Source organism: Myxine glutinosa, chromosome 13 (genome assembly GCF_964187855.1).
Source record: "Myxine glutinosa chromosome 13, kmMyxGlut1.1, whole genome shotgun sequence".
Classification (NCBI taxonomy): Eukaryota; Metazoa; Chordata; class Myxini; order Myxiniformes; family Myxinidae; genus Myxine; species Myxine glutinosa.
This window is the reverse complement of record NC_136273.1, coordinates 84759564-84776609: the sequence shown is the minus strand read 5'-3', so window position 1 is coordinate 84776609 and position 17046 is coordinate 84759564. Positions and strand designations below refer to the sequence as shown.

At 44.2% G+C, this 17046-nt stretch overlaps 1 protein-coding gene across 1 annotated transcript in view; it reads right to left on the bottom strand.

Annotated features, from left to right (window-relative positions):
- Nucleotides 1–17046, bottom strand: part of LOC137439093 (collagen alpha-1(XIV) chain) — a 173449-nt gene that overhangs the window by 81091 nt on the left and 75312 nt on the right. The window contains exons 17-22 of the mRNA XM_068134790.2: nucleotides 14296–14432; nucleotides 10914–11043; nucleotides 7683–7825; nucleotides 5103–5235; nucleotides 4927–4974; nucleotides 4671–4822 (exon numbers count right to left, since the gene is read on the bottom strand). Coding sequence (XP_067990891.2) covers nucleotides 4671–4822; nucleotides 4927–4974; nucleotides 5103–5235; nucleotides 7683–7825; nucleotides 10914–11043; nucleotides 14296–14432 — 743 coding nt within the window. The remainder of the gene's footprint in view (nucleotides 1–4670; nucleotides 4823–4926; nucleotides 4975–5102; nucleotides 5236–7682; nucleotides 7826–10913; nucleotides 11044–14295; nucleotides 14433–17046) is intronic.

The following is a 17046-nucleotide window of genomic DNA, read 5'->3' as shown; positions in this document are numbered from 1 at the left end:
GGCATTGCTACAATTAACGTACCCTAGCTCGGCGACCCATCTGCCAGCATTAGCTCCTGTCCCAGTGTCCCATAGACCATGGCTATTCCAAGGGAGGTTCTTTGGTGAGGCCTACAATACGGAATGTGTCACCACTCTGATGCAGGATACCTGACTGAGAGTGCAGGAATTTGTTCAGGGTATCGGAGGTAGCTTGACTACTCTCCTCGACGGACAATGATAGTTTATAGCTGTGTCGCGCTTCGAACACCAGACAGCTCAAGGTGAGTGCACACACCTCTAAGCTATCCTGTCAGCTCACTGGTGGACGTTCAAGATATCAGGGTGTCCTTTGACAAGCAGTCGGCAAATTATTTTACATTCCTGTCCTAATATGTGTCAGGGACACTGCATCAGCAGCACAGCTGTGTGCATGTAATGATGGAAACAGCAGAGAACTCGTTATTGAATCCCAGGCCAATGTATGAATTTACTGACGATGACGAGCCACACCCAGACGAGCCAAGGCCAGGCTTGGAAGGCACTTTGAGTTCTGCTGTTTTCACCCCTCAGCCCAAATTGGGCTAAAGGGTATTGTCGTTACGGGCGTCGTCCGGGCGTCCGTCAACTTTTGGTTTCCGTCAATTTCAAGGAGAACGGCTTGTCCGATTAAATCCATTTTTGCAGTGTGTGTTGGGGTTGAGTAGAGGAAGGTTCGTGGGCACGCTGCGATTTTCAATATGGCCGCCATGGTAGCCATCCGGGCGTCCGTCAACTTTTGGTTTCCGTCAATTTCGAGCAGAACGGCTTGTCCGATTAAATCCATTTTTGCAGTGTGTGTTGGGGTTGAGTAGAGGAAGGTTCCTTTCGAAAATGGGCGCGCTGCGATTTTCAATATGGCCGCCACGGCAGCCATCCGGGCGTCCGTCAACTTTTGGTTTCCGTCAATTTCGAGCAGAATGGCTTGTCCGATTAAATTCATTTTTGCAGTGTGTGTTGGGGTCGAGTAGTGGAAGGTTCATGGGCACGCTGCCATTTTCAATATGGCCGCCACGGTAGCCATCTTGAAATTGGTTTCCGTCAATTTCGAGCAGAACGGCTTGTCCGATTAAATCCATTTTTGCAGTGTGTTTTGGGGTTGAGTAGAGGAAGGTTCCTTTCGAAAATGGGTGCGTTGCGATTTTCAATATGGCCGCCACGGCAGCCATCTTGAAATTGGTTTCCGTCAATTTCGAGCAGAACGGCTTGTCCAATTAAATCCATTTTTGCAGTGTGTGTTGGGGTTGAGTAGAGGAAGGTTCCTTTCGAAAATGGGCGCGCTGCGATTTTAAATATGGCCGCCACGGCAGCCATCTGAAATTGGTTTCCGTCAATTTCAAGCAGAATGGCTTTTCCGATTAAATCCATGTTTGCAGTGTGTGTTGGGGTTGAGTAGAGGAAGGTTCATGGGCACGCTGCGATTTTCAATATGGCCACCACGGTAGCCATCTTGAAATTGGTTTCCGTCAATTTCGAGCAGAATGGTTTGTCCGATTAAATCCATTTTTGCAGTGTGTGTTGGGGTTGAGTAGAGGAAGGTTCCTTTCTAAAATGGGCGCGCTGTGATTTTCAATATGGCCGCCACGGCAACAATCTTGAAATTGGTTTCCGTCAATTTCGAGCAAAATGGCTTGTCCGATTAAATTCATTTTTGCAGTGTGTGTTGGGGTTGAGTAGGGGAAGGTTCATGGGCGCACTGCGATTTTCAATATGGCCGCCACCGTAGCCATCTTGAAATTGGTTTTCGTCAATTTCGAGCAGAACGGCTTGTCGGATTAAATCCATGTTTGCCGTGTGTGTTGGGGTTGAGTAGAGGAAGGTTCATGGGCACGCTGCGATTTTCAATATGGCCACCACGGTAGCCATCTTGAAATTGGTTTCCGTCAATTTCGAGCAGAACGGCTTGTCCGATTAAATCCATTTTTGCAGTGTGTGTTGGGGTTGAGTAGAGGAAGGTTCCTTTCAAAAATGGGTGCGCTGCGATTTTCAATATGGCCGCCACGGCAACCATCTTGAAATTGGTTTCCGTCAATTTCGAGCAGAATGGCTTGTCTGATTAAATCCATTTTTGCAGTGTGTGTTAGGGTTGAGTAGAGGAAGGAGCCTTTCGAAAATGAGCGCGCTGCGATTTTCAATATTGCCGCCACGGCAGCCATCTTGAAATTGGTTTGCACCATGCATGGGCTGAGGGGTTACGCCCGCTTTGCGGTGCTATTTATTAATATTGCATTCGGCAGAGGAAAGATTCCTGAATACGTCATGATAGAGAAGTTTGTTTCGCAAGAAGACTGACGAGTCTCAGAATGCAAGCTACATTGTATGAGAGATGTCATTTTTGGCTAATTGGTTAAAATACATGATTATTATATCAACGTCAGCATCTTTCCAGTGGAATTCCAGGGTCAGACTTCCACAATTTGCCCATGATACCAGCACACAATGGCCTGCTGCTTTCGAAAGATCTTGCAGGATCCTAAACATGCACTAGTGAGAGCTATATCAAGGTCAGCATCTTGCCAGTGGAAGTCCAGGGTCAGACTTACACAATTTGCCCACGATACCGGCACACAATGGCCTACTGCTTTCGAAAGATCATGTAGGATCCTAAACATGCACTAGTGAGAGCTATATCAAGGTCAGCATCTTGCCAGTGGAAGTCCAGGGTCAGACTTCCACAATTTGCCCACGATACCGGCACACAATGGCCTACTGCTTTCGAAAGATCATGTAGGATCCTAAACATGCACTAGTGAGAGCTATATCAAGGTCAGCATCTTGCCAGTGGAAGTCCAGGTCAGACTTCCACAATTTGCCCACAATACCGGCACACAATGGCCTGCTGCTTTCGAAAGATCTTGCAGGATCCTAAACATGCACTAGTGAGAGCTATATCAAGGTCAGCATCTTGCCAGTGGAAGTCCAGGGTCAGACTTCCACAATTTGCCCACAATACCGGCACACAATGGCCTGCTGCTGTCGAAAGATCCTGCAAGATCCTAAACATGCACTAGTGAGAGCTATATCAAGGTCAGCATCTTGCCAGTGGAAGTCCAGGGTTAGACTTCCACAATTTGCCCACGATACCGGCACACAATGGCCTGCTGCTTTCCAAAGATCCTGCAGGATCCTAAACATGCACAAGTGAGAGCTATATCAAGGTCAGCATCTTGCCAGTGGAAGTCCAGGGTCAGACTTCCACAATTTGCCCACGATACCGGCACACAATGGCCTACTGCTTTCCAAAGATCCTGCAAGATCCTAAACATGCACTAGTGAGAGCTATATCAAGGTCAGCATCTTGCCAGTGGAAGTCCAGGGTTAGACTTCCACAATTTGCCCACGATACCGGCACACAATGGCCTGCTGCTTTCCAAAGATCCTGCAAGATCCTAAACATGCACTAGTGAGAGCTATATCAAGGTCAGCATCTTGCCAGTGGAAGTCCAGGGTCAGACTTCCACAATTTGCCCACGATACCGGCACACAATGGCCTACTGCTTTCCAAAGATCCTGCAAGATCCTAAACATGCACTAGTGAGAGCTATATCAAGGTCAGCATCTTGCCAGTGGAAGTCCAGGGTTAGACTTCCACAATTTGCCCACAATACCGGCACACAATGGCCTGCTGCTTTCCAAAGATCCTGCAAGATCCTAAACATGCACTAGTGAGAGCTATATCAAGGTCAGCATCTTACCAGTGGAAGTCCAGGGTCAGATTTCCACAATTTGCCCACGATACCGGCACACAATGGCCTACTGCTTTCGAAAGATCCTGCAGGATCCTAAACATGCACTAGTGAGAGCTATATCAAGGTCAGCATCTTGCCAGTGGAAGTCCAGGGTTAGACTTCCACAATTTGCCCACGATACCGGCACACAATGGCTTGCTGCTTTCCAAAGATCCTGCAGGATCCTAAACATGCACTAGTGAGAGCTATATCAAGGTCAGCATCTTGCCAGTGGAAGTCCAGGGTCAGACTTCCACAATTTGCCCACGATACCGGCACACAATGGCCTACTGCTTTCCAAAGATCCTGCAGGATCCTAAACATGCACTAGTGAGAGCTATATCAAGGTCAGCATCTTGCCAGTGGAAGTCCAGGGTCAGACTTCCACAATTTGCCCACGATACCGGCACACAATGGCCTGCTGCTTTCCAAAGATCCTGCAGGATTCTAAACATGCACTAGTGAGAGCTATATCAAGGTCAGCATCTTTCCAGTGGAAGTCCAGGGTCAGACTTCCACAATTTGCCCACAATACCGGCACACAATGGCCTGCTGCTTTCGAAAGATCCTGCAGGATCCTAAACATGCACTAGTGAGAGCTATATCAAGGTCAGCATCTTTCCAGTGGAAGTCCAGGGTCAGACTTCCACAATTTGCCCACGATACCGGCACACAATGGCCTACTGCTTTCGAAAGATCCTGCAAGATTCTAAACATGCACTAGTGAGAGCTATGAGATGGCAAAGTTAAATGTCTCTCCTCATAAAAGACAGCATACTTTTCAGGTGCACCAGGTGTTTCATTGCCCAATCAAATTCTGTCGGTGAGCGTTGGACTAGACAGGTAAAAGGTGAATCTCAGTCTCTCACACAGGTCGTACAATAATGCAGCAATCGTGTACGTGCGAATGAAAATCCTGGTTACCGTTTGCTCATGCATGGTGCGGCGGGTGGGAATGTAAGTGATGCGGTACTGGAGTACGTTGCCCTCCGCCGGGTCCCACAGCACCTCGAAGCTCGTTGGGCTCTCGTGTTGGAAAGTCAATTTACGTGGTTCCCTTCTCTCTGGGACGAGGTCTGGAAAGGAAACGTGACGAGTTGTATTGTCTGATTGGTGGAAAAAGGTTGGCAAATGGAGTGCGAGCAGGTACGGTTACAAAATGTGTCGAGATCCTTCTCACCTGGGAAAGTCAGCGGGGGCTCAACGTCATCAGTTTCCTCAGCGATATCTGTTGCACAAGGTCACGGCACTAAAGCAAAAGCTATAGGCAAGGTGGAAAGTAGTGTAGACACTGCGTACAATGACAAAGACAAAACAAAAACAGATGCTTCCGAGGGGCGTGCGTGTTTTGCTCACGGGTGATGAAGGCTCCGCTTAGAGCTTCGCTGTACGTGTTGTCCGTGTACACGCTTGACACCTGTACCTCGTACTCGGTCCATGGGTCAAGGTTAGTCAATACCACACTCTTCTTGTTGGCTGGCAGCATCAGCTGCGGATCAAATGGTTTAAATCAATCATTCATTGGACATTTCTACCATTTCTACCATTTTCTACCATGGACATTTCTACCATAGACCTCGATCATTCATTGGACATTTCTACCATTTCTACCATTTTCTACCATGGACATTTCTACCATGGACCTCGATCATTCATTGGACATTTCTACCATGGACCTCGATCATTCATTGGACATTTCTACCATGGACATTTCTACCATAGACCTCGATCATTCATTGGACATTTCTACCATTTCTACCATTTTCTACCATGGACATTTCTACCATGGACCTCGATCATTCATTGGACATTTCTACCATGGACATTTCTACCAGAGACCTCGATCATTCATTGGACATTTCTACCATTTCTACCATGGACATTTCTACCATGGACCTCGATCATTCATTGGACATTTCTACCATTTCTACCATTATCTACCATGGACATTTCTACCATGGACCTCGATCATTCATTGGACATTTCTACCATTTTCTACCATGGACATTTCTACCATGGACCTCGATCATTCATTGGACATTTCTCTCATTTCTACCATGGACATTTCTACTATAGACCTCGATCATTCATTGGACATTTCTACCATTTCTACCAATTTCTACCATGGACATTTCTGCCATGGACCTCGATCATTCATTGGACATTTCTGCCATCTCTACCACTTTCTACAATGAACATTTCTACCATGGACCTCGATCATTCATTGGACATTTCTACCATATCTACAATGGACATTTCTACCATAGACCTCAATCATTCATTGGACATTTCTACCATTTCTACCATTTCTACCATTTTCTACTATGGACCTCGATCATTCATTGAACATTTCTACCATTTCTACCATTTTCTACCATGGACATTTCTACCATGGACTTCGATCATTCATTGGACATTTCTGCCATTTCTACCATTTTCTACAATGCACATTTCTACCATAGACCTCGATCATTCATTGGACATTTCTACCATTTCTACAATGGACATTTCTACCATAGACCTCAATCATTCATTGGACATTTCTACCATTTCTACCATTTCTACCCTTTTCTACCATGGACCTCGATCATTCATTGAACATTTCTACCATTTCTACCATTTTCTACCATGGACCTCGATCATTCATTGGCCATTTCTACCATTTCTACCATTTTCTACAATGGACATTTCTACCATGGACCTCGATCATTCATTGGACATTTCTACCATTTCCACCATTTTCTACTATGGACATTTCCACCATGGAGCTCGATCATTAATTGGACATTTATACCATTTATACCATTTTCTACCATGGACATTTCTACCATTTTCTACTATGGACATTTCTACCATGGACCTCGATCATTCATTGGATATTTCTTCCATTTCTACCATTTTCTACCATGGACATCGATCATTCATTGGACATTTCTACCATTTTCTACCATGGACATTTCTACCATTTCTACCATTTTCTGCCATGGACATTTCTACCATGGACCTCGATCATTCATTGGACATTTCTACCATTTTCTACCATGGACATTTCTACCATGGACCTCGATCATTCATTGGACATTTCTACAATTTCCACCATTTTCTACCATGGACATTTCTACCATGGACCTCGATCATTCATTGGACATTTCTACCATTTCCACCATTTTCTACCATGGACATTTCTACCATGGACCTCTATCATTCATTGGACATTTCTTCCATTTCTACCATTTTCCACAATGGACCTTGATCATTCATTGGACATTTCTACCATTTTCTACCATGGACATTTCTACCATGGACCTCGATCATTCATTGGACATTTCTACAATTTCCACCATTTTCTACCATGGACATTTCTACCATTAACCTCTATCATTCATTGGACATTTCTTCCATTTCTACCATTTTCCACAATGGACCTTGATCATTCATTGGACATTTCTACCATTTTCTACCATGGACATTTCTACCATGGACCTCGATCATTCATTGGACACTTCTACCATTTTCTACCATGGACATTTCCACCATAGACCTTGATCATTCATTGGACACTTCTACCAATTTCTACCATGGACATTTCCACCATGGACCTTGATCATTCATTGGACATTTCTACCATTTCTACCATTTCTAACATGGACATTTCTACCATGGACCTCGATCATTCATTGGACATTTCAACCATTTTGTACCATGGACATTTCCACCATGGACCTTGATCATTCATTGGACATTTCTACCATTTCTACCATTTCTACCATGGACATTTCTACCATGGACCTCGATCATTCATTTGGATATTTCTACCATTTTCTACCATGGACATCGATAGATCACTCGATCATTTCCTTCAAACTCTTCAATCAGCGCTTCATCCCCACATGGCCGTGTAAGCATTGTATTTGATTTTCCAACTGGTAGCCTCACCTCCAATATCCGAGTGGGTTCGTCGATTGGCAAGTACTCCACCAAATAATTGGCTACATTCTCATCATCGTGTGTCCAAGAGATGTGAATGCTTTCTTCTGTTAAATCCGAGAACCGAAGTGCTTGAGGGGTTGTGCGCTGCACTGAACACACAATAAAGAAGGGAAGTACATGATGTCCATTTGGTTTAATATCAGGTAAAGTATCATTTGTCCGACACATATGTCTCCAACATTGCGTATATTCCTCTGGTAATGCACACTTATTGTGTGGAACATACAAGGAAAGCTATTTGAAGAACGTGCCCACTGTTTTGTATGATCCATCTTGTCCATCTTGTTCATCCCCCTGTGTCCTCCCCTTACTCTCATTGTTCCCCCTCTATTTTGTCCTCCAACCCTGCTTTTGGTATTTCCTCCCACCCCCCCCCCCCAGTCCTCCCCTCCTCTCTCTTTCTACTCTTCATTTCATTCTGTTACATCCTAATCCATCCTGTGTTCTTGAGGCTCATGGAAGAGCTGAACAGAAGACAAGAGGATCAACTGATTAGCAGAGGGCTAGTGGAGAACAGGTGAACAAAAATGTTTAGATACTCGAGCAGTGTCGGGTTTACAATGGTGCCAGGACGACAATCAGAAAAGGCCCATAGCGCCCAAGATTTTTTTTTGGTGTACACATCACGATATGTTTCAAAAAAGAACATGTATATAATTTAATGCTAGAATATGTACAGAACTTAATGGGATCAGCAAATGGCAGACTGTTTTTATCTACTGTTTTATTTATATATTTTCATTTGTTATTTATTTATGTACACTTGTGTATATGGCCTTCTGCCCTAGGACTACCATTGCTGGTATATTAGTGGCAGCCACTTTCACCTACTACGTAAACTTGTCAATATTATAAATAAAATAAAATTAAACAAAAATAAATAAATAAATAAAATTAAAAAAAAATACTGTATTAAAACTTGTATACAGCTGTGTGCTGTGTTAAATACTTCTGTATCGATCTGCTGTCTTTTCGAATGGTTCCCCAAATGGGAGCCCACTATTTTGGGGGGGGGGGCACTATTTTTTTTGGGCACCAGGAAGTAGATTGGAAGGTGTTTAGGTTTGGATTTCTGGTATAATACGTATGACCTCTGAAGCAAAGGAGCTGAGTGGAGAGAAGGAAGGGCAGGAGCATTAAGTCCAGCAGAGAAGTGAGAAAGAATAGCAAGGCCTTCAACCTGAAGTAGACCTTGAGACCTAGCCCCCCTGATGAGAGGTGCCATTTACAGTCACGTGAAAAAGTAAGTACACCCCATGTAAAGTTTTGACTTTTTCAACATATTTCAACATGGAGCTATTTGATCTTCATTTCAACAATATTGATAGATAAAGGTGATATAATATAACAAACATCATGAAACATTTACATTTTGTAGTCCATTGTATAATTTAAATAAACATAAATGCAAATTTCGCATGTGGAAAAAGTAAGTACACCCTTGGCTCCAATAGGTGGTATTGCCCCCTTTGGCAGAAACAACCTCAAGTAGGCGTTTCTTATAACTGTCTACCAGTCTCTGACATCGACTGGAAGAAATTTTTGCCCACTCCTCCAAGCAGAATTCTTTCAGCTGTGCGATGTTTGAGGGGTTTCTTGCATGCACAGCTCGTTTCAAATCCGCCCACAACATCTCGATGGGATTTAGATCCGGGCTTTGACTTGGCCATTCCAGAACCCTCCATTTCTTTATTTTCAGCCATTCCTTGGTGGATTTACTGGTATGTTTAGGGTCATTGTCATGTTGCAAGGTCCACCTTCGGTTGAGCTTCAACTTTCCGACAGATGGCCTCACATTATCCTCAAGCACCCTCTGGGGCAATGAAGAATTCATAGTGGATTCCATGATGGTGAGCTGCCCAGGCCCTGATGCAGCAAAGCTGCCCCAAACCATAATATTTCCACCACCATGCTTTACAGTTGGTATCAGGTTCTTGTGGTCAAATGCCGTCTTTGGTTTTCGCCAAACATGTCTTCTGTTACTGTGGCCAAATAGCTCTACCTTTGACTCATCTGTCCAGAGCACATTGTTCCAGAAGTGCTGGTGTTCCAAGTGGAGTTCTAAGTGCCTAAGTGTTCATTGGCAAACTTTAGTCTTGCCCTGATGTTCTTTCTGGACAGCAAAGGTTTCCTCCTGGCACACCTCCCATGTACATCAAATTTGTGCAGCCTCTTTCTGATGGTAGACCCGTGCACTTTGACATCAACCGTGGCAAGAGCTACCTGTAGGTCCCGTGATGACATTCTGGGGGTCCTTAGAGACTTCTTTTTGCATCTTGCGGTCTGCTCTCGGGCTGAACTTGCTGGGGCGGCCTGGCCTGAACAAGTTGGCAGTTGTTTGGAATCTCCTCCACTTGTAGATGATCTTCCGGACAGTCGAATGATTGATTTCAAATTGTTTGGAGATCTTTTTAAATCCCTTCCCAGACTCGTAGGTATCTATAACCTTCTTTCTGAAGGCCTCAGAGAGCTCTTTTGATCTAGGCATGGTGACACCGCACACTTCAACAACAAAGAGCAAACCAAATGAAATGTCTGAGGTTCAAATAAGACAGGTTCCTCCAAGATCCTCTCTAACGATGTTCTAATCATTTGCACCTGAGCTGGTGCACCTGATTCTAATTTTAGGTATTTTAAGTCGTGATCAATGAAGGGGTGTACTTACTTTTTCCACATGCGAAATTTGCATTTATGTTTATTTAAATTATACAATGGACTACAAAATGTAAATGTTTCATGATATTTGTTATATTATATCACCTTTATCTATCAATATTGTTGAAATGAAGATCAAATAGCTGTATGTTGAAATATGTTGAAAAAGTCAAAACTTTACATGGGGTGTACTTACTTTTTCACGTGACTGTACTCTTTGATTTGGCTCCGCTGCTGCAACTCAAATCATTTGTCGAACATAATAACTGAAGGCATTTATCATGTTATGAAATGAACAAATCTCATTGGATTGCACAATTGACATACAGCGAATGCATAATTACATCATGAACATTGTCCTTCCCTTTGGCCAAGTGTCTAGACGTAGCGAGCACAGTTCAAAATACCGACCACACCGACCAGGTGCCACCAGTTCAAAGACATCAGGTGTGCCACACCGACCGACGTTTTGTTTTTCCGGTGATCTTTTCCGAGTTTCATCGCATCGACAACAGTACGTACGTGTGGTGATCTCCCCTGTGATGGCTGCCCCCTCACTGTCAGCATAAACTGGGTGCACGGAGACCCGAACCCGAGAAGCTGCTGGAAGCCCGTGTAAAACCGTAGTTGTTACTGCAGCATCAACTTCCTCCTGCAAAGCAACGAGACCTGTAGCAACAACCATACCTGTAATATCCTCATGCGTATTCAAATGGTCCATATCCATGATGAAAGTTTATATCGAGACAAGACTTGCAGTGCTTTACTCTGTGCATGAAAATACCGCAATGTTTAATATTCATAACTCATTTACCTGCTCACAAAGTGCTGCAAAACAAGAAATCACAAAAAGGTCATTTATTACCCTGCGCTCGCGAAGCGAAAAGTGGGGTTAAGCATTCAGTGGCGTACGTGTGCCATGTCTGCATTTTAAAAATTCATTTTCTCGGCAACCGTTGGTCCGATAGACATTAAATTTTCACCATGGGAGCGTCTCCTCCTGTAGAATATTTTAATGATTATTATGACGTCATAGGTTACGTGGTACAGGCGCCATCTTGGAAAAACATCGCACCTCTATATCTCTGAAACCACTCAATGGAAAAAATTGAGAACTGGCTCATTGTCAACTACTCCCCATGGGGAATAAGATATGGTAATGATGATGTCATCGGTGCCTTCGTTATGACGTCATAATTCGACAAATACAACACTTATACATGCGATCATTTTTTTTTTTCATCAACTGTTGGTCTGATGGTCACAACATTTTCACTATAGGAGCGCCTCCTCCTTTAGAATATTTTAATGATAATCATGACGTCCTAGGTCGTGGTACAGATGCCATATTGGAAAACCTGAAAAATGTTGCACCTCTATATCTCCAAAACCGCTGAATGGAAAAAATTGAAACATGGCTCATTGAAAAGAACTCCATATGGGGAATAGGTGTTGTTTACGATGACGTCATTGGTGCCATAATTATGATGTCATAATTCGACAGGGACAACGCTTCGTCTGATCAGTTTGAAATGTATTGAGCGTGATCTATGCAACAATTATTTAGAGAATATAAATTTTATGATGTCATCGCTCACGTGATCTGGCAGCCATATTGGATAAAAAAAAAAAGAAACGTTCTAAATATAGAAGAGTTGGCTCGTAACAAGTTGACTGCGCAGGGTAAGTATTCTATGAATACCATTGAGTTTATAATATACTTGAGTATGACAATTTTCGTTCTATGCCATCTACTCTTGTGCCCCATGAATGCCCATATACTTCCCTCTCATTGGTGCTTCCTCCTGGGATGGCAGGACAGCCTGGGGCCCTTAATTACCTAGAGGTATGCCTTAACCTCTGACCTGTCTTGCTGGTGTCTGAATCTCAACCTAGCTATAAACCGTCACCCTGGTGTTTCGGAGGCAGGGCGAGGCATCGGTCTGTATGCCGTCCCTCAAGGGGATGTTAAGGTGGGCGCCCCATCCTCCAGCATACGTTGGTGGACGTTAAAGTTGCCACGGTGTCCTTCGCGAAGAGTAGGCGAGCTATCGACGGCACGCTGAAGAAATTAAAAATTAATTCGATATATGTGGGAAAATTACGCACACAGACCGGGAATCGAACCCAGGTTCGCTGGTGAACCGTATCAGTGCTCTGCCATCTGAGCTATCTGGACGACCCCGGTCAAGAACGCAATTTATATTTATAATTATTTATATATTTATTATATATTTCTTATCACTTTATACATTTATAATCAATATGAAATTACAAATTCCAGCTCTAAATTACAGGGGGCACTGCATCATTGGCATCGCTTTGCCACTGCAAGATCTGATCTGCTAACCCGCAGCCACATGCAGTATACGTCTAAATATACCACCAGCCCAGTGATGTAAATAATAAATAAATGACGTCATACCACTCTCATTTCCTGTAATTGTTCATAATGCAAAAGGAAGGATAAAAACCTTCCGGATTGTTCGTTCAGCTTCCTACACAACTTCAAAAAATCATTCCTGATGCCGAGTTGGCACAGGACACATTGAACAGAGTTCGTTCAAAACATCAAGCAATTCGCACCGACATGCCATTTGTCTCAGCCAAGGTAAGCCAACCAGCTACGTGGCCCAGTTTCCTTCCATCCATGGGATGAATAAATGCACCAAGCACATAAACCCATGAAACACAAAGGAGCTGCACTGAACTCGTACTGAAATCGTACTGAACACAGCTTGCGAGATGATAGATCAAGGTTTGAATCATCGATCGTAAAAACATCACATACGTCCATTCATTACAAAATGTGCATGGTGTTCGAGGTCTACAAGCCGTTAAAATACCATTGGACCAATCTCTGTACATCATGGACCAAGCAACAGCTTACGTAAATACCACCTCATACAATCATTCCATCTCAGCCATGGCCTACCTGCTTTCCTCCTACCTTGCTCCCTCACCCTGTCCACTTCCTTTGCCACTCTATGTTCCTCCATCCGTACCAGGTGCCCAGCCCACCTCAGCCGGCACTTTCCCAATATCTCTGTCAAACTCACCTTCACATCCTTCCTTAGTTCGTCCATTCTTCTTCAAACCCTCTTATGGTTAAACTGCCAAAATCTAGGCTCTCTGCTCACCTTCACTCTTTCATTCCCCTTTTCTCCCACCTCTGGAACAAACTCCCCCACTCCCTTCAATCCCACTCCTCCCTCCAGGTCTTTAAAACAGCTGTTCACCACCATCTCTTATCTTCCCCCATCCAAAACCTTGATCTTTTCTACCCCCGCTAATTCACTCCAGATCCACTTCTTTTGAAATTCCAACTTCTTTCCTGGAAGTCCTTGCAGTGTTGATATGTTTTATACCTCTCCCACCCCCCTCCCCTTCCCATCCCCCTCGCCCAAAGCCCTCTCCCTCCCACAGTTCTCTCGATGTCCCTGCTCTCAAATGTTGTGTTTGTGTCCTTCCCCCTCTCTCCCCATCTTGTCTACCGCTCCCCATATTATATGTTTTATGTTTCGGTTTGACTTTTTGTGTGATTAATGTTAGCTCTTTCACGAGCCTCGATCTTGTATACAAAAAAAAAATAAAAAAATCCACACACGTCACTTCCGCTATGCTCCTGACCCGATTGTTCTCGCACACCTGCAGCCTGTTGTTGTTGCTTCTCTGTCAGTGCCACCACCTTTAGACCATAAAGGTAGGCCGGTGTTGCACAATAACTCAGAACTTTCCCTTTTGATTTCCTTTCCACCATGAGTCCCTCCACATATACCCTCCTTCGCACCTCTGCCTCCGAACTACCACCCTCGGTCACTGTCCCACCAATATCCAGTACTCAAGGTCTTTGTTCAGGTTCGGCACAATTCACTTCATGACGGACAATGTTGAACTGGCTCACCTCCACCTCTTGTTCCCCTTCGGGCTGGTAGCGCACAAAGTATCTTTGGACATCAGGAAAGGCTGCATTCCAGGTAACCCGCGAGCTGCTCGCGGTCACCTCGGAGAATTGCAGGTGACTGGACCGTGGCAGGGCCGCTGCAATGGCACAACATGCATGGTCATGTCCACACCTTCAGTCATTGTCATTTCCACACCACTGGCATTCAAACTTTTAAATCATCATCGAAGGGATGGCAAAATAGTTTCATGGTCATGTGATCATCATCAAGCTGTCTCGACTGGATTTGATTCTCGACTCGACCATAAACTGTTTTGTGCTTTTCTGTTTCCTGATTGGTGTTTCACAGACAGGTTAAAGATCCGATCGTTTCTATCGACGAGGAGTAGACGAGGTATCACCGGCACCATAAACGATGGACATTAAAGATTCCACGGCATCGTTTGAAGACGAGCAGGAGCTTTATCACCGGCAACATTATAAACAAAATAAATTCTTGGGTAAAATGTCAGGGGCATAGAAAAGGCTCTTTTATATAAGGGTATGTGCCATGTGAGAAAGTATAGAAAAGAAGGTACATTCCATAGCTTGTAGAAAATGCCAAACAATACAAAAGAAGGGACATTCAAAAAATCTCGCGTGCATGCTCAACTACCCTTGTGTTCTTAGGAGGAACCAGGTAATGCTGTAGAAAAGTTAATATAAAAGGGCACCCTACATCTGGCAAATCAAATACATTTACTTCTTCATGCAGCTGCATTAATCAAATTGGTGCCGCTTAATTTTCATCGAGGACCTGATACCCAAATCATACACATGCATCATACACAGTCTAGCCTCAGGCTAGAGTATGGACAAATAACCATTGGTTGGCAACCCTAGCACAGGTTTTGATGGGTGTAATGGTTGACTTGTGTTGAGCTTCCTTGTCGGAGAACTCGTCGGATGCGACTTCAGAAAAACAGCCATTGAGCTTGGGGGAAGTGACGTCACTTGCCAGAGCACTCTTCGTGTCAGAATCGCCATCTTTAATGACATCACTTTTCTCTCCGCACTCAGTGGGGCAATTTGGAGGAATGTCCACCTCCCCATGGATGCCAATCTCTGGTTGTTTCCTCGATGCCAATCTCTGGTTGTTTCCTCGTGCTCTGTTCTCCCAATAATGAGCATCCATCAAGCAAGGAAGCATCACATATCATTTTCAGGTTATTTCTCCAAAATAACCTCATGGAGTGGCTCCTGGTGTCTGGCCGTCTGTATGTATGTCCATTAACATTTGACGAAAACATCTTCTCCTCACAAACTACCTGACCGATTATGACCAAATTTGGTACGATGCATCAGGGCAGCAAGGTCTCATGGGGTTGTGTTCCTCACCTGGATGCACCCCCTATAAAGGTGGTAAAAGGGGGATTTTGCCCCAAATATTGGTATTTCATGGTTAAAAATCCTCTTCTCAGAAACCGCCAGACAGATCCAGACCAAACGTGCCACGAGACATTGGGACCATGCCCTAACCTTAAGCTGTGCTCCTCATGGTGGTATCTCTCCTGGAAAAGGGGCCAAGAGCCCCTCCCTGAATCCCTCATTTTCAATAAAACATCATCATCTCCACAACTACCTGAGCGATACATACCAAATTTGGGACAATGTGTCAGGGCAGCAATGTCTCATGGGGTTGTGCTTCCCATTCGGATACACCTTTTTATTCAGACGGTAAAAGGGGGGTTTTGCCCCAAATATTGGTATTTCATTGAAAAATCTTCTCAGAATCTAACAACCAGATCCAGACGAAACTGCCCATGCGGCATCGTCGCCATGCCCTAATCTTAAGTTGTGCTCCCCACGGCTGTATCTCCCCTGGAAAGAGGGCCACAGGCTCCCTCCCCTAATCCCTCATATTCACTGAAACATTTTCCTAACAAACGACATGACCGATATGGACCAAATTTGGTACGATGCATCAGAACGGTAAAATATCATGGTGTTGCGCTGCCCATCTTGATCCACCCCCTATAAGAAGCTGAAAAGGGGGTTCCCCTCAACTTCAGGTAATTTACTTTAAAATCCTCTCAGAAACCATTGGGAAAAAGATGTCAGTCGCACACGGGGACTTTAGTCTTTACTTTACTTTTTTAGTCTTTGGTATGACTCGCCAGGATCAGGATTGAACCATCAACTTCCCAGACTCAGACCGCACGCTAATCATTATCCCACTGAGTCTGGTATTCCTCGGTGTTGTTTGGAGCATTAAAACATTGCTGTCTGCGAATCGTAGATGGTTTAGTCTTTCACCATTGAGAATTGTTCCTTTATTGTCCCATTGTAGCTGTTGGAACACTCCTTTGCGGCACTCGATGAACCCATTTTGGGGGATGTTGTGCCGCCCTGTCTGGCTCCTCTATTGATCCTGGTCTTGCCATGCTTTAATGCGGGCTGGAGGTCACTCTTCCACCACCGCAGACTTCACTTAATACGTTTACCCATCCATAGTTGCACTCTTTTAAAGGCTTTTTCGTAACCATTAAATGTGAGGGATGAGGACGCAGTCTATATTCTCTTGATTTTTATTTTTCCAGAAGCTGAACTATTGATCGAATGACTTTCCATTACCAAAAACCTCCTTGCTCGGTCCCGTGGTTGATTACTGTCCAGTTTAGATGACGTATTCCAGTTGTTTATCACTTTTATGAACAATATATAAACATTGGAGAGCAGGCCAATTGGATGACGATCCCTCAGCTCCATCTT